This window comes from Cokeromyces recurvatus, assembly GCF_025118155.1.
Source record: "Cokeromyces recurvatus strain NRRL 2243 chromosome Unknown BX663scaffold_3, whole genome shotgun sequence".
Lineage (NCBI taxonomy): Eukaryota > Fungi > Mucoromycota > Mucoromycetes > Mucorales > Mucoraceae > Cokeromyces > Cokeromyces recurvatus.
Window position 1 is genome coordinate 24,908 of NW_026251389.1, and position 17,849 is coordinate 42,756.

Below are 17,849 nucleotides of genomic sequence, written 5' to 3' on the forward strand. Positions count from 1 at the left end.
AGAGTGAAAATTATTAGTTTTGTCTAAAGAATTATTCAGCCAATTATTACCTATTTACTGCTAGATACATTATATCTATCGATCGTTACAGTGAACTAGTCACTAACAAACCCTCTTCTTTAAAACTTGTAAACATATATCAACAGCACCAGTTTAAAACTTATAAACTTTTCCATATTCTTGTAAAATGTCTTACTTTCTAAACTCATTAATGATAGAACTTTCCCTTTTTTCTTTAATAAAGAGCTTTTAATATTATTTTTTTTTCTATTTATTTACGGATACAAGTGAAGATTAGGGATATAAATCATTGTATATGCCTCCGTATTCATTCTTATATATCCTATTGAAGTGTGTTGGCTTAAAGTTTAAAAAGAAAAGTATAAAATAAAACTAATTTGAAAAAAAAAAGTCGATAAATTAATGCCAAGTATTAGAGAAGCATGTATGGTTATCATTCTAAAGGACTGTTTAGTATGGGTTAAAAATGCTGCTTCTTATTGGGATAGATATTATTAAGAGTAGGTTAACTTAGATAGCCTCAAGATAGATTTATTTGTCCAAGAAAATTATAAATCTTCACAATTTCATTTGATAATACTGTATTAACATTTAATATCCCAAAAGGGTTTTTCTTTCCTTTTTTCTCTAGCGATCTGACCAGGGCAAAACAGCATATATAAATGCTATATGCTCATTGGTCATTTTTTAATTTTTAAATAAAATTCTTTAGTTTAATTGTATTAACATTTAAGCCTTTAACTATCCACTCTGTCACTCCTTGGTAAATACGATAGCTTAATACGATGACTAAATATATGCATCATCTTACATGAACTTAATTAACTTTTCCACAACAAGCCAATACCCCCTCTCTTCTCCACCCAATTTTGGTCCGATATTTTTAAATTTGTTCTCGTCCTCTCCACACAACTAGTCAATTTATTTACTTTGTTTCCAGATATTTCCTTTTGCTCCTAAAGAGGTCTTTTTTCGTTATATCTCGATTCTTCATTGCTCGGACCTGGGCAAAGCTGTTATTTAATAACATATTGTATTCATTGGGTCATTAGTATTTCTTTATAAATGTTGATAAGGTAAGGATAAAAAAAGGAAGACAGAATAAATCTGTGAAAACTTTGTATAAAACTTTTATTAAAATAAAATTTCTCGAAATGAGTGCTTATTTATATCTTGTGAAGAACAGGTTACTTCGCGACAGGAACAGAATGAAAGAAGAATGTTTTCCATAAAATGGTTAAAGTTATTTTGTTTAAGCTCTCTAGTCTTTGCCCAGATTGAGAATTAATTCCAGTTAACTCACTCTAATAAAAATTAAGTTATTCGTGCTTGATCTAGCCGGTTATTTTTCTTGAAACCAAATAATGAGACATCGTATGTTCATACTTGTGAATGATATAGGGAAGATGCTTTTTGATATATTCATTCCTCAATGTACTTCTTTTAGCCAATCGAATAATGTTATGATTGCTTATTAAAATAAAAGATTTACTTAAAAATAGTCACAAGTTTCACAATTTATCCATGCATAATTATTATACAGACAACACTCATCTGTAGGATCTCCTTTCCTTTATTGATACCTTTTTTTCGCTTTCAATCTATACTATATTATGTCTATTACTTTACACGATTTAATTTATTATCCTAGAACTATTGGCTTATTTGCAAATGGTGTATTTACTGGCCTCGGTATCTGTATGAACTTTGTTAGTGTTCCTTCCATTAAAGCTACAAACGATCCTTTACCTGTATTTTACAAGACTTATTCAAGGGCGTCCAAAATTGCCATTTTAAATATTGCTGTAAGCACTGTTTGTAATGCTATATGTTATTATCGCACTTCAAAGATAAACTTCCTCTATGCCAGTGTATTGTCTTTTGCTAGTGCCCCTTTTACTTTAATTTTTATCGCTCCTATAAATAATCAATTATTTGAGATGGAAAAACAAGGCAGTAGTTATGATCGCAAGAAGGTATATGCATTGATAAATAAGTGGGATAGACTCCAGTACTTTAGAACTATTTCTGGGACTGCAGCTTTCATTCTTAATCTTCTTTATCATTAAATATAAATATATAAATAAATATCTTTACGTATAATAAAGCTCTCGTTTTCATCTTTTTGTTGTTGTATGTGAACTCTGTATTATATTAACTAGTAAAACCAGTATATTGAACTTTAAACACTATATCTACTTTATGTAATAAAAACAAAAATGATCTTTACATAGAGTTAACTTTATCAGAAATATCTAGGTTGAATTTCATGTATCATCAACTAAGAATGTTCTTGGGTGGTGTTCCTTTTTTTTTCTTTTTTTAGCTAGAATATCTATTACATCTATGATACTTTAAAGAGTGAGATGACATTCGATAATTTAAGCAGTGGCTTTAATAGTAGCCAAACATATATCAACTATGCGCTTAATTTTATAATAAAAAGATTAAGTGAATTTACCCAAATGAATGTTCTATCCGAAGCAATTTATTAAAGGTAATATTTGTGGACAATAAACTTGATACAATCTAACTTTTTTTTTACTATACACATCTGCAGTTAATATGATTATGATTATGTTATATGGTTTGCTTGATTTATAGGATATATACAATTAAGTATTTCTTATAAAATTATTAATATTTTCAATAAGGCAGTATCAACCATTTTGTATTCAGTTTATATCATGTCACTATATTTACCTGTTATATTATCCGAGTAATACATGAATGAAGCCAGTTAAGGATTGTTGCATTACTTGGGAAAAAAAAAAGAACAGAAGATATACACAAATCAATATTCATTTAAAACCTTCAAATTGGATATATTCACTAGTTTCTTTAGAAACATAAGACCTTCTATTGCTTTATTTACACTTAGTAATTATCTTTTATATATGTGTATTCTGCTTTCCATATTTGTTTAGAAGCTCTAGTTGCAATGTCTCAGAAGATTATCATTAAGAAATACAATATTAAAAAAAAGGGGGGGCCAATAAAATAATACTAACATGCAAACTAGAAAAAAAAAAAAGAAGTATATAAAATTCCGCATGTTAGAATGAAAAAGTCAATAGTGCCATTTTTTTTTTTTTTTTATTAATATAAAATTTAAAATGAATAACAAAAAGAATCTCAACATCATCTTTTGCATGTAAACAAACTATATAAAATAAATATTTTCGTTTTGTTTTTTATTAAACAGAAATCAAAAAGTTAGATTAAACATGTTTATACTTACGTTAGCATCAACACATAATCGCCGCATGCCTCCTTTTGGATCAACTTCATCTTCGAAATCTTTAGGAGATTATACACACTCACATCAAGTTGTAGATAAATCAACATATTCTTGTTTCCCCATTGGTGAATGTGAAGCTTGTTCTCCTTTAGAAAAAGTAAGCATATATTTGTTTGGTTTTTTTTTTTTTTTTTTTGTGTAGCTTATGCTGATTTACAAATAGAAAACACAACCCTATTGTATCGAATTTGGTAATAAACAAGCAATACGTTGTGAATGGGACGATGCTGAATTACAAAACAAAAATCAAACAACATTTGATGACGATGATGCTATCTCTTTACCTTCCTTTCGTCCTTGTCGCCAAGTTAAAAGTATTGAACGAATGCGTTTTATAAAATTCGAGGTAATGCCGAGATGACGTACTAAACATAAATGACTAATAATATATTTAGGCTTTCAATTTGGTAATGGCTATTTTATCACTTGTTATTTTTAGTTGGAGACAAAAGAAAATTGCTCGTGAACAATATCAAAAGTTAGCACAAAGGATTGGTATAACTGTTGTGTAATAATATTAAAATAGATACCTGCTATATAAAGAAACTTAAACTTTGTTATATGTATAACATATTAAAGAATATTCTGCCAAAATAGACAGCTATGTTAAGAACATTTAGGCAGTATTATGAATAAGAAAATAGCTAGTTAATAGAATGTTAGCAAAAGAAAAAAATAATTCATTTACTTTGGCCAGAAACAAGGTTGCATATTTCCTTTTTTTTTTTTAAGAAAAAATATTAGTATTTAAAGCAAGAAATACAATATATAGGCATATATCCTATTTCTTTTACTATCTAAAAAATGTATTAATATTATAAGCTTATTGAAGCAGATTTGTAATACTTGGCCTAGATGTTTTTTTTTGTTTTATTAATGTATTTTCTTTTCCTTTTCCTTAAAAACAATGTCACTCTTATTGCTAAAACAGTAAGCAATATTATGATATTATTTCATATCTCTGTTACTTTAAATAAAATTATTTCATATCGTTAATTTCTACTCTGTTATATAAATATATATGTCATTTTCGTTGTTCATCTCAGTTAGCATTCTCAGTAATTATATAATTTATATCTTAATATTCACATAACTTTGTTCTCATTATAATACTACAGAAAAAAATTGTTGACCATTTATTGCTCTTTTTTTTTAAAAAAAAAATATATATACAAAAATATATATGTATATCTTTAATGCTTTATTAAGGGGATAATATATTTATACAAGATAAAATGGCCATGTTTAAACAATTCCTTAAATGAAATAAATCAATTTACCATAATGTATATTATCAGGATTTATTAGTATTGTTTATTATATTATGAGAGTATTAAAAGAATAGTAGTTTTAAAGTTTATATTATACATAATACATCTATATATCTTTTAAACAAAGATTTCTATGGGCGCAATTCTATCAACAGTAGTTAATATATTATCATTATCTTCTTCCATAAAATGTGTGGGCCAGATCACTAAATGCCCTTTAATATGTCCCAAAATTTCTCGTATTGAAACTTCATCCTCCATCAATCCACAAAATGGTACAGTTGTGGCTGCTGCTGCAGTTGTCTTTGTTCCACCATGCTTAATATCAATACGTCCCAAAAATAGCTTTGCCATTTTTATGTAATTATCATACTGAGCCCAAGTTTTGACATTATTGTCAGGCATTACTAAAAACGATCTTCGAAACAAATCAGTGTTGACACGTGCAAGCATATGCCAAAAATTTTGGAAATTATCATGGAGTGGATCTTGTAGGATTTTATAAATAGTATCTTGATTAAAGTTGAAGACTTTAAGTTGTTCATTATTACAGGTAATACCATCACCATTATTATCCGTGTCTGGATCAAGTTCATTCCAAAAATCAATATAGTCCTCCCTGGCAAGACTTCTACGTTTACCGAAAAAGGTTTTGGTAGTAGAAGTCGTTTCCTCTCGATGAAGAGGCTCTGCTGATGATTCCGATAATTGTCTACTCTTATCACCAGCCATTCGATTTATTATCACTTGTCCCAGCTCTTGCTTTTTCTTTATATCTTTATGCCTTTTTCTAAATAGAATATGTTTTTTCATAGCAGTACTCCATTTTTTACGACTAAAATCAACCTCACTTGATGAACTGGATGAACTATCAGAGAACTCTGAGGCTTGATCCAAGTCATATTCTTCTTGTCGATTTTGTTGTTGTTGTTGTTTCTCTTGGTCGATTGTTGACATAACCTGAATATAAGGTGGTATACAATTCACGCCATTCTTAGAAATAAAATGGTGTTCTATAAAACTGTTTTGGCTATATTTTTGAATATCTATCTCATCAATATCTAAGCCGACATGTTCACACATCAGCCTCATTCTCAGTGTATGGGCAAATCGACCGACTTTAATAGATTTACCATCTAATACGGAATCCATAAGGTCTGTATCCTCAATATATGCAGCAATTTCAGAATCTCGAGTTCCTAAAAGAGATCGTTCATTAATGTTAGCAGATCCAATTATAACAATCCTATCATCTACAATCATTGTCTAAAAATAATAAAATTAACAAAATTATGTAAAGAAAGAAAAAAAAAAAAAAAAAAAAAGGTGAAAACTTACTTTGGAATGAATATAGATTTGCTCCGTTACAAACTCTCCATTTAGTTCAGCCCAATTCCTTAACCCATAAAAATTAATATATTCATGTGTATTGTGAATGCCTGCTGCATGTAATCTAGCAAGTAAAGAATCAGGTCCTCGTCCAATGGTTAAATATTGGTATTCTGAAATAAGACGTACAGCTGTAGCTTCTGTTTCATCAATATTAGCAGGAAATCCGGGCATTAAGGGTAAGACAAGAATGGCCCTCCATTTTTTACCTTCTCTGTGAGCACGTACAATACGTTCATAAATAGCATCACCTACATTATTTTGATAACTACTGTTTTGCTCTTTGTTGAAGTGATAAAGAACTGATTTTCTACAATATACATATATATATGTATATTAGTTTAAGAAGAAAAAGTTTTGTTTTTTTTTTCTTTTCTTTTATCATAAATAGTACCAATATAAATAAAATGTTCTGAATTTCGAATACTCTCGAAATACGCATTTTGAATACTATGCTCCAAGTATTTAGTAGAACCAATACTCCAAGGCGACACACTTCTCAAAATTTGTACGCTACATTGGGCCATATGGGGTCGCCAAGCATAATGATCTATCTTTAAGATACCATCATGATCAGGAACAGGTAAAAGCATAGGTGTCGGTCGTCTGGGCGCTAACGGCTTTTTCCTCCTCAAGTAATTCCATCGCTGTATAAAGTGACGAGCTGCATCACGAGCTGAATGACCCATCAGGCGCATTGAAATATCATGCCATGGCATTCTTGGTAATGTTGTTCGATCCTGATTGTCCTCAAATGGTTTATCTAATGTATGAAAATCAATGATACGAGGATTTGAATAATCTTTACCAGGCCATATTTGTTCATTAGCAGGTAAGTCATCTATAAGTATATGAGCAGGTGTATCCCAACGACCAAAGCATTGATCAATGCCACCTAAAAATGCAATTTCATTATCGATCACACAGATTTTTTCATGGTGAGCCCAGAAAAAGATATTATCCTTTTTGAAAATATCAATTGCACGTGAAGGGTGTCGTTGAACAAAGATATTAGAAGAGAGAGATAGAAGATGACGTTTGGCAGTATGTGAGAAGAGCGGGAGTGCCATAGCAACTTCTTTGTAAATAATAATGTAGATTTTTACGCCTTGATCTGCTTTACGTTTTAAGATGCGGTCAAGTCTCCATTCATGATTTTGTGCAGCCGGTCTCCTTAAAAACTATCAAAAAAACAGAATATTAATATATATATATACAAATGTATGTATGTATGTATGTATGTATACTGTAGGGAAGTTACTTACCAGTTCAGGTGATAGCCACCAATCATGAATGTAAATACATTCCTTTGCATTTTCGAGAGCAACAGAGATATCCCATAAATAATCTCTACCATCCACATACCAAGTGAGGGGGATATTATGACGAATAGGTGCAAAACTATCAAATCTATTAGGTTTACACCATATTGAATTCTGAGATACTGATTGAATAGATTTTTCAAATTGCCTTGCTTGTTGTTCATTTTTAGTTCTAAGATGATAGACACCATGTATGTTGGTTAGACAGAGAGTGGACTTTTTTGAAGCCCAATGAGATGCATTTACTAATGTACTACTAAACTTGCCTTTATGATGTTTACCAAATAAAATCAATCTATGTATATCAAAATTCTGGTCAAATAAAAAGACATCATAAATTTTGCTCTATTGAAGAAAAAGTGGGTGAGGGGAGGACTTAAAAAAAATTAAATATTTTTCTATATTATTCTATTTATATAATACCTCACTGGGATCATCCACACAAACAATATAACTTTCACGAACAATAAACCACTTGGGTTTGTGTCTTCTTTTGGATCCCGTAGTAAATAAACTTAATCCATCATGTAATAACATGCGTTTTTGTTTAGGATCGCGATCCGTTCTACTCTGGAAGACAGCATAGCCTTCCTTACCATGGTAACCGATATTAGGAAATCGAGACGATAATTGAACGCCTAAAGTAGAAATTTCAAGAAACATACAGAGACGATTAATATGACCACAAGGCCCAATACTTGAAATGAATTGATTCATATAGTCCTCCATATCCTTTAACACTTTGTGATCTGCGTCAAGGAATAGATGAAAGCTAGAATTAGTTGCAGGTGTGTCATTTACCGAACTGGCAAGAGCCATAATAGTATCCTCGTCTACTACAGGCTCAAGCATTGTACATTGTTGTTGAGAACCCTTTTTCTGTTCTTCTTCAAAGTTCTGTAGGTTACGTTGCCTGTTTTGAAAACGGTATTTTGGAATACTGGGAAATTGAGGAGTTCGGCTTGATAAAGTTTTATAAATGTAATGCAGCTTAACAAAGTCCCAATAACGACGATACACTATCCAACTCAAGTTACCATATTGTACAGTAATCTTAAAGACAGTGCCACCATGTAATTTCTTTTTTATTCTTGATTTATCATCTGTTGTTGTAGGCGCCTTTGAAACTTTGATAGTGATGTTTTTTAAAAATATAGGAATCCTTCGTCTGTCTTGCTCATCTCGAGTAAAATGCATAGCCATGATAATGGGCATTAAACCATTTAACTCAGCTTGTCTTTCAATATTGGAAGGCAAAATTTGTTTTCTGACAGGAGCATGTCGATAACTTCCAACCCATTTCTTGATTGTGTTCCAACTGTTGTGAGGAGCAGTCTCAAAACGTTTCAAGAATTGATGTCTAACAGTGGGTTGTTGTTTGAATTGAAAAGACTGTACATTAGAGGAAACTGGACGATCTTCATGTGTTATTGTAAAATAATCTTGATTTATTTTTTGATGGGGTATCTTCATCGTGGTATTGATAGATTTGATATTTGGCTCTAGTGTGGGTTGAGCATTTTGTAGTGTAGTATTTATTGGAGCTTTAATTACCATTAACTTGTTACTAAGAAATAAAACAAACAAAAAAAAAAAAAAAAAAAAAAAAGAGAATAAAAAAAAAATGACTTTTTTTTTTTGGATCAATTTTACTTTAATATTTATGTTTATGTCAATGTGACGAAATGCACACGAGGAGAAAAAGGTAATTATGTTTCAATAAATAGATGTAAATATACTCTTTCATTTAATTGAAAACACAACAAGTTCAATAGATGCTCCCTAGTACTGCTCTAAACAACAACAAGAGTATTTACATTCTGTTAAAAAAAAAAAAAAAAATAATCAAAACAGATATATCTTATATGTATAAATTCACGTATATATTATCATGCTACAAAAAATAATGAATATGTAATTTTTTTTCAGTTACATATGATACCATTCTAATTTTCTTTTTATAATTAAATTAAGCTATTTCTATTACAACTTTTGTACACGTCTATCAATTTCTTCTGAAAATTGTGTACAGCTTAAACTCCAACTTTGAATCATTATCTTGACATGTTCTTGAATTAAATTTTGATTTTCCTTCAAATAAGATACAACATTCTCTGATTCCAAAACCTCTTTACATAATTTTCTTTGTAATTGTGCTCTGAATAATTCTTTACCATTTCTGGCTATTGTTTGAATTTCTCTTAACGATTTCTTAGATGCTTCTTGAAGCTGAACAAAACTTGCCATCTAAACAATAAAACAATTAAAATTATGTGTAATGAAAATCAAACAATGTATGTATGTATATGTATATCTTTACAAATGGATCAGATCCTGCTTTTTCTGCGGCTTTTCTTCTGGCTTCCTTACTGTTCAATCCTAAGGTACGGTTTATTATTTCAATCAACACAGTACCATAATTAAATGCCTAAAGAAAAGTACATAAATGAATACATATAGGCATGTATATGTATATTATTTTCTATTTCATTTATATAAATATATATATCTTACTTCTAATGATGTTGATAGTTGATGGAACGTGTTCCATGAAAGGGTTTTTTCAGAAAATGCATCCACTTTACTCACTATAATATGTATATATCAATAGAAGTAAAATTTACTTTTTGATAAAAATATGCTCTTACATTGATCTTCCAAGATAGTAGTTGCATTTTTAAGTTGGCTGCTACCATCCTCTGACTTCTTCAATAATACTAATGCTTGAGTTAATTCAGATACATAGCAAGCAAGCCAAAATTCATTATGGGTGATTTGTTTTTTAACATTTTCACATTCCAATAAGTCCTTCAATCCCTTTGATAGATGGGACAAGTCTCTAGCTGAATCTTTGGTTTCACAAATAACACTCATGATATGAAGAATATATGACATAACTTGGACCCATTCCTGAGAAGTACTCATATTAAGAGGTTTGCAGTATTCTTCTATATTTGGTTTTTCCTGACCATTATAATTGAGGAAGACTCGGAAGTCACGATTATCAGAATATGTTACTGAACTATCGCAAGTAAGTTGACTAACATCTTGTTCTTGGAAGAATTGGACAGCATATTTAGTTTGGAAGGAGGAATGGATATAGTTTAGACGTATAAGTTCGATTTGAGTTATAGCATGTTGAAGTGAAGTGTCGAGACGACGACGGAATTCAATAAATTCTTGTATCTAAAAAAAATAAAAGTTTACAAAAATAATTATTTTGGAAAAGAAATTTATATGCTTTTACCTTAGAGAATGTTCCATATTGATATGCTTTAACTAACATTTCAGGTGTCTATTTTATTGGATTAGATTTTCTTGTAGGGTATACATAGACTAGTATCTTACCTCAACTTCATTACTCTTATAAATCAATAAGGATTCATGTAACATATCTTCAAGTTGGTCGAAGCAACCAAGACAAGCAAATCTATCTGTAAAGTAATGACTATATATGGATAAATATAAAATAATAATAAGTATTTAAAAAAAAAAAAAAAAAAAAAAAAAAAAAAAAAAAACTTACATCATTGTATCAAACTGAATTTGCTTGATTTCCATAGTCCTGTAAATTTCGAAAGGTCGCTGATAAACACCTAACAAATGAAAGAATCAATAATGCCTTTATATATAAATATTTGTATATATATTTTTTATTACCAAGTAAGGTATACATGCGGACCAAAATCAACTTGATTTGAAAGTTATAAATACTTTTAGTCAATGCCAATTCCAAGAGTGAAATAGCTTGTATCAAATATGAAGACTCTTTGTATTGATGATATAAATCTACAAGAAGATGACTTGCCAATATAGCAAACTCATCACCATATTGCATCTCTGTCTTTTCCAAACCTTCTCCTAAAGGTAAAGCATTTTGATATTCACACCATAATGTGTTAACAATCTCAAGTGCTTCCTTAACGTCAACAGCTGAGTGAAGGCCAAGGAAACGTTCCAATTTTCTGATGTTGACCTGCTTGTGTACATTTTTTATATTTGCTGCTTTGTCTTTTGCAGGTTGAATAGTCTCTTTAAGGCGATCGATCCATGCTTTGGCTTTTTCTCCTTTCAAAAATCCAATATAACTATGAAGGTCCTCAAATGCACAATTCTTTGATCCAAAGCGTTCAAAGTATTTTGCAGTATGCTCCAAGATAACATCCTCTTCTCTCTTTCCAGTCTTCCATAGTCGGTGATCTAATTCAAGTTCAGCTAAAAATGGGCCACGTTTCAAGACTTTAGCTTTTAAGGCCGCTTGTTGCAAACGCTCAACCAACGCCATCGCCTTATTTATCATCTCTGTATCATTTAAAGCATCTATAGCGTCAAAATATGCCAACCAGTGAAACCAATCATCTGCATTTTCGCCATCTAATATTGCTTGACTCATCTCTAACGTTTCTTGCCATCGTTGATTAGCACGTAAGAGTTCAGATTTAATTTGTCGTATTTCAGGATCACGTAATGACTTTTGTGCAAGTTCATCATTAGCTAATAAAAGTTGAAGAGCCTGTTCATTTTTTTGTTGATCCATGAGAATCAAGAGATAGAGACGCATATGTTCAACTTCTTGAAGTCGATTTTCTTCAAGTGCTTTACCCATCATGCGTTCCGCAAGGACATAAGCAAGTGGTGTGCCCTGTAGAGCTAAGGACATAATAGCCCAAAACAAATATTTGTTTTGTTTAAAGAGACGATGAAGCTTAACAGCAGCAGCTTGCTGTCCCTTAAAATCGTTATTACGTACCATAGCCATGAACCAGTGATTAGCAAATTCTTCATTTTTTGGTTGTTGATTGGATGCATTTTCATATAATTCAACGATGACAGAATCTATTAAATAAGAAATGTGTAAATTATATATAGTAGATGTTTTTTTTTGTTTTAATTATTATTACGCTTTCCGAGTTCTTTTAAAGCCATAGTGACAGCTAAAAGTGTAGGCTCATCAGTAGGAATGGCCTTTTTGACTTGCCCACATAATTCAAAGGATTCTTCTTCTTTTCCAGTTCTAACAAGTGCAAGTGCTTTTAAAGCCTTATTTATTAAAAATTATTAATAGTTTAGAATTAAATGTTATACAGATAATCTTTTACCTTGACTAAAGGCCAGTCGGGATTCTTCTTCAATAATTTTGCACAATGTTGAAGAGCAATTTTATTTTGACCTTCATCAAGAGCCTCTATTATCCAAAAATACAAACATGAATAAGCCTTTTTATATTATTTACAAGATAAAAAAAAAAAAGAGAGTAACGCTTACCATAAAGCGGTCTCAGCTTTTTTTCTGTCGTATAGTCCATAGTGTCTTGAAGAAACAACAGTGATAAAAAAAAAATATGGCGCGAGCAGGAATTCTTGTTTAAATTCGGGATTTCAACGATGATAGTAACAACAACAGCATAAGCCACAATGATCAAAATAATCTATAATAATTTCTTCATCAAATTACTTCTTTTGATAAAGACAATTGCATAATTTTTTCTTTCTTTTTTTTTGAAAAAAGTAACATTATAGGTTGGATAAACTAATGTAACATTTTAAGGAAAAGCGCAAGTATAACTAGGATAATGTAAAGAAATATACCTAAGGAATATTATATCTACTACAGCAATTATAAATTATCTTTATTAAAAAAAAAGAAAAGAAAAGAAAAGAAAAGCGAAAGGTATTTCATTTCTCTAATAGCATTTATTATTAACACAAAGGAAAGTTTATAATAATTCATAATATACATTTTCTAAGTGTGAATTAATATTACAATGCATTACATAACATTCTAAGGATTTCCTTTTTATTTTATTTTATTTTTTAAGAAAGAGTAGGCGTTGTACCTGACTTTTTCAATTTCTTCGATTTATTCAAAATAGACTTTGTCTTTCGAGCTGTCCATCTTTCCATTGCTCTTTCGTATACAATGTCTACACTGTTTGGTATATTATGTTCTTCACAGAACTTTCGACTAACTTCTAAAAAGTCATCACCCTATTAACAACATGTAAGAATAAACTAAATCATCTTCTCGTTTTTTTTTTCTTTTTCTGTTTATATTACCTCATGGAATACAGCAGATACAAATCCACTTGCTAATTGAATTTTAACCGCAATCGGCTTTCCTGATTTTTTATGTTTTTGAATATCATTATGATCTAATGATGGCTCTGCTGCAGGGTTTTTGGATTGAATTAATAAACCAGACAAAGCCTCATTGTTGTTTTGATTCAAAGGTTCCTGCTCATCGATAAGATTTCTGGAGGTAGATGATTCAGGTTTAATAAAGCTGCTTGATGTTGATAAAAGATCTTGAACCTCCTCTGTTTGCTTTTTTTGTTCATCAACGTTTTGTGATGATATATTGTTGTTCTGTTTTTGATCGGTAGTATTAACAAAAGTGTCTTGCGTTTGTTTATGGATGCTGGTATCCGTTTCCTTAGTTAGAGCTAAATTAGTAGTAATAACGGGAGATGCAGTAAGGTTAGAAGCTACGATTTTAGTTGTATCAAGTACGGAATTCTCAGCTATATTTGATTCTGAAGCCATCATAGGAGTAACAGTAGCATTATTAGTAGTATTAGATGTAGTTATAATAGTATTATTAACTATAGATGCATCATGTTTATCAATATCAATAGTAGTAGGAACAGTCGCAGTCTCTTTTAAGGAAGTAGGTACCAATGCAGGCATCAATAGCGTTGAGTTTTGTAACATTACCAAATGATCTTTTTCCTCCTCCTCCTCTTTTTGTTTTATCTCAGCTTCTGTTACCGTGCCCGGGATTGTCTCTACAAAGCGAACAGATGGTGAATCTCTGGTTGTAGATTGCCAATTCATAAGTTCAACAAGTTCAACTTCTTCTGATGGTTGCTGCTGCTGATTATTTACTATATTTAAATCATTTATAGAGTCCCATACATCGCTTTTTTTAGGCATCTGTTTGGGTAATATAGGTGTACTGTTATCTGTATCAATTAGTACATCTGTAGCAGCAGTAGATGGTGTAACTGCTCGAGGAGTTGTGGTATGTGATGCAATTGATTTCCGTGGTGAATTAGAACGTTCGCTAACAGTCTCCATACTATTCGCTGTAAATTTGCCCCATGAAGTAGTATAGGATTCAGACTGTACAGTCTCGCGTGGTGTATTATCTCGAACTGATGCTGGACGTGAAGCAGAAGACCTTGGCCGTGAGAAGAGACGACGATTTGATTGCTGTGTAATTGTTGAGTTATTCAGTGAAGACCAACTATCGTTGGCTGATTTATTATTAATATCTGATTAAAAAAAAAAAAAAAAAAAAAAAAAAAAAAAAAAAAAAAAGAAAGAGAGTAAAGTTTAATAAACAAAAAGGGGTAATAAAAAGTTAAAATATATTTTACCTTCTGGTGAAAAATGTGCTTGCCAACTACCTTTAACAGGAGCCGTATTGTTAGGCATTTCTCCCCATATTGTGCTCTTAGGTTTTATGTCCCCATTATCATGATTATGTGGTGACTGTTCTTTGGTTAGTTTCCAATCACCATAAGAATTCCATTTCGGCTGCCCAGGGTGATCAGGTTGTCGCTTATTAAATGCATATTTGCTAGAAAATTTTTCTTGATTACACACCTTAATTACAACATCATCAGCATCATCATCTGTCCAATTGATACATGTATCTGAGCTTACAATTGAATTTGAACGTCTATGTAGCTGCTGACGAGTATATGTTGGCTTTTTCTTGGAGGATCCATTGTCATTTTGAAGATAGTTATTTAAAGGAGGAAAATCATCATCAGAAACAGACGGGTGTTCTCTTGATTGATATGTAGCAGTTGTACGTAGTTTTTGCTGCTGTTGTTGTTCCTGCTGTTGCTCGAATTGATTATTAGCATTTAAAGGGATCCAAGAATCTCCTTCCAAGTTCCAATAAGTGGTTGCTTTTTGTTGCTCTAAAACTTCCTTTACATAACCTTGTTCATTCAAGTTGTCCCATGCCACAAAATTCTGTACCTGCCCCCATCCTTCATTATCGATCTCCATTGCATTATTTTTAACTAATCGTCTGTTGTGTGTTCGTTTAAACATTGCATGTGGATTGATTTCTAACGGTGACTGTTTCCATTGATCGCTTAAATTTTCTTCACTATATGACAACCAACCATTTTGTTGCTTTTGTTGTTGCTGTTGTTGTTGCTGCTGCTGCTGCTGTTGTTGTTGTTGTTGTTGTTGTTGTTGTTGTTGTTGTTGAATTTGACTAAATAAAATAGGATGTGCTTCTTGCACAGGAGGTATGGGAACTGTAGGCGCAGTCCATTCCACATTATTCCAGCCACCCAAGTTATCCTCATTTTTAACATTATTTTCAGAATTATTCCACTGTGACTGAGGTGCTGTATATTCAATATTAGAGGTTTTTTCATATTCTTCTTCATCATCATCATCTTCTTCTTCTTCTTCTTCACTACGGCTTTCATCTTCATCCTTGGAAGACCCTTCTTCTATATCATCAATACCTGATGTCTCATTTTCCACATCATCAGAACCCGATGTTTCATTTTCTGTGGTAGATGTTTGAAGTTCATCTGTTTCTTCATAAATTTGATCTTCTGAAGTAGGTTGAAAAGAACCATTCATTTTGATATCATTAGTCCACACAGCAGGCGTTGTGGGTCGATTCTGTTGTTGTCGAGATTCATTTATCAAGGCTGAAATTCTATTAAATGGTTTTTTGTTGGCTGCAAAATCTATAAAACAATGATGAAATTAAAACATTTCAAAAAATGTTTAAATATCTAATAAAACTTACGTTGCTTTGAAGGTTCTTCATATTTATGCAACATTTCTTTTTCCTCCTATTAACATACAAATGTTTATACGTTAGATTATTTAATATGGCTTATTAAACCCCCCCTTTTTTTTTACCTCTTCAACTTGCTTAAACAAGCTTAACAAATCATCTACAGAGATATTTAGATGCTTAGCTAACAAATGAATTTGTAAGCCTGTCAATGTCACATCCTCAGGCATAGAGCGTGACTGTGCTAAAGCATCAATTGATTGTCTATTTAACAAGATCCTTGATGCATCACCTTCTTCATTAAAATCTCCAATTACTGTCTGTTGTAAATATTCATATTTGATTAAACAAATCTCACGCAAGTTCCATTCAGAACTTGCATAACAGAGCTCATAAATATCTTTAGTTCGAACTTCACCATTATTCTCAAAGAAGAGTCGCATCAAGGACTGAGAAACATAGGTAGAATTAGCAAAAGAACTGAAAAGTTGTGAGTCAAGTTGAGGACATTGACTGATATGGACATGTCGTAAGTATTTAAGTTTACATAGCGCGTTTTCAATAGACCTATTTGTAAGTTTTGTGCAGCCCTTAAGGCCTAGCGTCTGAAGTGAAGCAAAGGAGGTGGCAGCTAAAAGTTCAAAATCATGGTTAGTCACTTGTATATTTTCCAGTAAGAATCGTACAGGTCTTGCTATAGTAGTTGATGTCAGAAAATGATCTAATCCTTCAGATGACTCTTTATCGATCGATTCTGTTGCACGTAACTCAAGGTGAGTCAAATTGGGACAAGTTGTAAGAGCGATAGCAATAGATAAGCTTGTTATTTTTTTACAACCTTCAAGACAGAATCGCGTAAGGTTAGGAAAGGACTGTAAAATCTTAAAGACATGATCATCGCTAAGAGGTGAAGCATCCGTTAAAATTAGCTCGGTCAATTCAAGTTGCTGTGAACAGATGGTAGCTAATGTTTGTTGGTTAATGCCTTGTAGGGAGAGTTGTAAATGACTAAGGCGAGTAGCTCTATGAATTAAAGTACGAGCCCATTGAAGATCCAAATGAAAATTACCGTCTAAACGTAAAGTCTTCAACCGAGGCAATAAATTATTCAAGACAATAGGCGTCATGTCTGCTCCGATAATGTGCAATGATGTAAGATATTTAGCATGTGTAGCCAAAAGCTCAATATGGGTTGTTTTTAAATGCCAACCATAAATGGTAAGTGATGAGAGATGCTCACAATAGGTAGCAATGTTGGTAAAAATAGAAGGCGAAGATAGAGGATTTTGAGGGTGATGACGATCGGACTTAGATTTGGTAATGGTTTGAAATAAACTATTATCGTGATCTGGAAAGATTAATTGAATGTCTTTAACTAAGAGTGCTGTTTTGTTATTGTTACAGATCGTTCTAAGAAATTGTCGAAAATTATGTGGCATGTCAAAGTGAGGTTTTTCCCATAATACAGTCTGTGCTGCTGTAAGCCATCGACGACTAATTAAGCATGCTTCGTATCGATCTTTTTGATCATCCAGAAAACGACAAATGTTCTCCATTACACTATTTGGAAGTCGAAGAAATCCCACCGTTTGAGATTCCTCAAAGGTAAAATCTTCCCAGTGTTCGTTGTACATTAAACTTAATCCGCTATTTAGATCAATTTTGAACTGATTTAAAAATGAAAAAAAAAAAAAAAAAAAAAAAAATAAAATAAAATAAAATAAAATAAAATAAAATAAAATAAAATAAATAAAAATAAAAATTAAA

At 31.5% G+C, this 17,849-nt stretch overlaps 5 protein-coding genes across 5 annotated transcripts; 2 read left to right on the plus strand and 3 right to left on the minus strand.

Moving 5' to 3' along the window:
• The first annotated feature begins 1,541 nt into the window (after window positions 1–1,541).
• On the plus strand, window positions 1,542–2,142 carry BX663DRAFT_495884 (uncharacterized protein). The gene has a single exon (XM_051525705.1). It carries the CDS (start codon window positions 1,635–1,637, stop codon window positions 2,088–2,090), a length of 456 nt encoding a protein of 151 aa, XP_051386267.1. The 5' UTR covers window positions 1,542–1,634; the 3' UTR covers window positions 2,091–2,142.
• A 966-nt stretch (window positions 2,143–3,108) lies between these two features.
• BX663DRAFT_495888 (uncharacterized protein) lies at window positions 3,109–4,032 on the plus strand. The gene is made up of 4 exons (XM_051525706.1): window positions 3,109–3,175; window positions 3,268–3,419; window positions 3,486–3,668; window positions 3,718–4,032. Exons 2-4 carry the CDS (start codon window positions 3,288–3,290, stop codon window positions 3,832–3,834), a joined length of 432 nt encoding a protein of 143 aa, XP_051386268.1. The 5' UTR covers window positions 3,109–3,175; window positions 3,268–3,287; the 3' UTR covers window positions 3,835–4,032.
• Window positions 4,033–4,710: 678 nt separating this feature from the next.
• On the minus strand, window positions 4,711–8,507 carry BX663DRAFT_577093 (uncharacterized protein; the record flags this gene model as incomplete). Its single annotated transcript, XM_051532170.1, has 7 exons — window positions 4,711–5,369; window positions 5,445–5,859; window positions 5,932–6,233; window positions 6,377–7,163; window positions 7,230–7,649; window positions 7,728–7,942; window positions 7,970–8,507. The coding sequence occupies 7 exons, from the start codon at window positions 8,505–8,507 to the stop codon at window positions 4,711–4,713; spliced, it is 3,336 nt and encodes a 1,111-aa protein (XP_051386269.1).
• A 622-nt stretch (window positions 8,508–9,129) lies between these two features.
• On the minus strand, window positions 9,130–12,734 carry BX663DRAFT_495895 (N-acetyltransferase B complex non catalytic subunit-domain-containing protein). Its single transcript, XM_051525707.1, has 11 exons — window positions 12,570–12,734; window positions 12,404–12,489; window positions 12,206–12,344; window positions 10,965–12,140; window positions 10,831–10,900; window positions 10,653–10,752; window positions 10,552–10,599; window positions 9,953–10,490; window positions 9,819–9,892; window positions 9,625–9,732; window positions 9,130–9,551 (listed from the first exon to the last, which is right to left on the minus strand). The coding sequence occupies exons 1-11, from the start codon at window positions 12,607–12,609 to the stop codon at window positions 9,288–9,290; spliced, it is 2,643 nt and encodes an 880-aa protein (XP_051386270.1). The 5' UTR covers window positions 12,610–12,734; the 3' UTR covers window positions 9,130–9,287.
• Window positions 12,735–12,985: 251 nt separating this feature from the next.
• On the minus strand, window positions 12,986–17,772 carry BX663DRAFT_495896 (uncharacterized protein). Its single transcript, XM_051525708.1, has 5 exons — window positions 16,208–17,772; window positions 16,092–16,137; window positions 14,683–16,029; window positions 13,361–14,577; window positions 12,986–13,291 (listed from the first exon to the last, which is right to left on the minus strand). The coding sequence occupies exons 1-5, from the start codon at window positions 17,714–17,716 to the stop codon at window positions 13,118–13,120; spliced, it is 4,293 nt and encodes a 1,430-aa protein (XP_051386271.1). The 5' UTR covers window positions 17,717–17,772; the 3' UTR covers window positions 12,986–13,117.
• Window positions 17,773–17,849: the final 77 nt, after the last annotated feature.

Coding starts and splice junctions, on each gene's coding strand:
- BX663DRAFT_495895 (XM_051525707.1), bottom strand. CDS start 12,609: ATGGACTATACGACAGAAAAAAAGCTGAGACCGCTTTATG. Junction 12,490..12,569: donor AAAGCTGAGACCGCTTTATG/GTAAGCGTTACT, acceptor TTTGGATAATAG/AGGCTCTTGATGAAGGTCAA. Junction 10,901..10,964: donor CCGCATGTATACCTTACTTG/GTAATAAAAAAT, acceptor TTCATTTGTTAG/GTGTTTATCAGCGACCTTTC.
- BX663DRAFT_495884 (XM_051525705.1), top strand. CDS start 1,635: ATGTCTATTACTTTACACGATTTAATTTATTATCCTAGAACTATTGGC.
- BX663DRAFT_495896 (XM_051525708.1), bottom strand. CDS start 17,716: ATGTACAACGAACACTGGGAAGATTTTACCTTTGAGGAATCTCAAACG. Junction 16,138..16,207: donor TGTTTAAGCAAGTTGAAGAG/GTAAAAAAAAAG, acceptor GTATGTTAATAG/GAGGAAAAAGAAATGTTGCA. Junction 16,030..16,091: donor TGAAGAACCTTCAAAGCAAC/GTAAGTTTTATT, acceptor ATTGTTTTATAG/ATTTTGCAGCCAACAAAAAA.
- BX663DRAFT_495888 (XM_051525706.1), top strand. CDS start 3,288: ATGCCTCCTTTTGGATCAACTTCATCTTCGAAATCTTTAGGAGATTAT. Junction 3,420..3,485: donor CTTGTTCTCCTTTAGAAAAA/GTAAGCATATAT, acceptor ATTTACAAATAG/AAAACACAACCCTATTGTAT. Junction 3,669..3,717: donor TGCGTTTTATAAAATTCGAG/GTAATGCCGAGA, acceptor TAATATATTTAG/GCTTTCAATTTGGTAATGGC.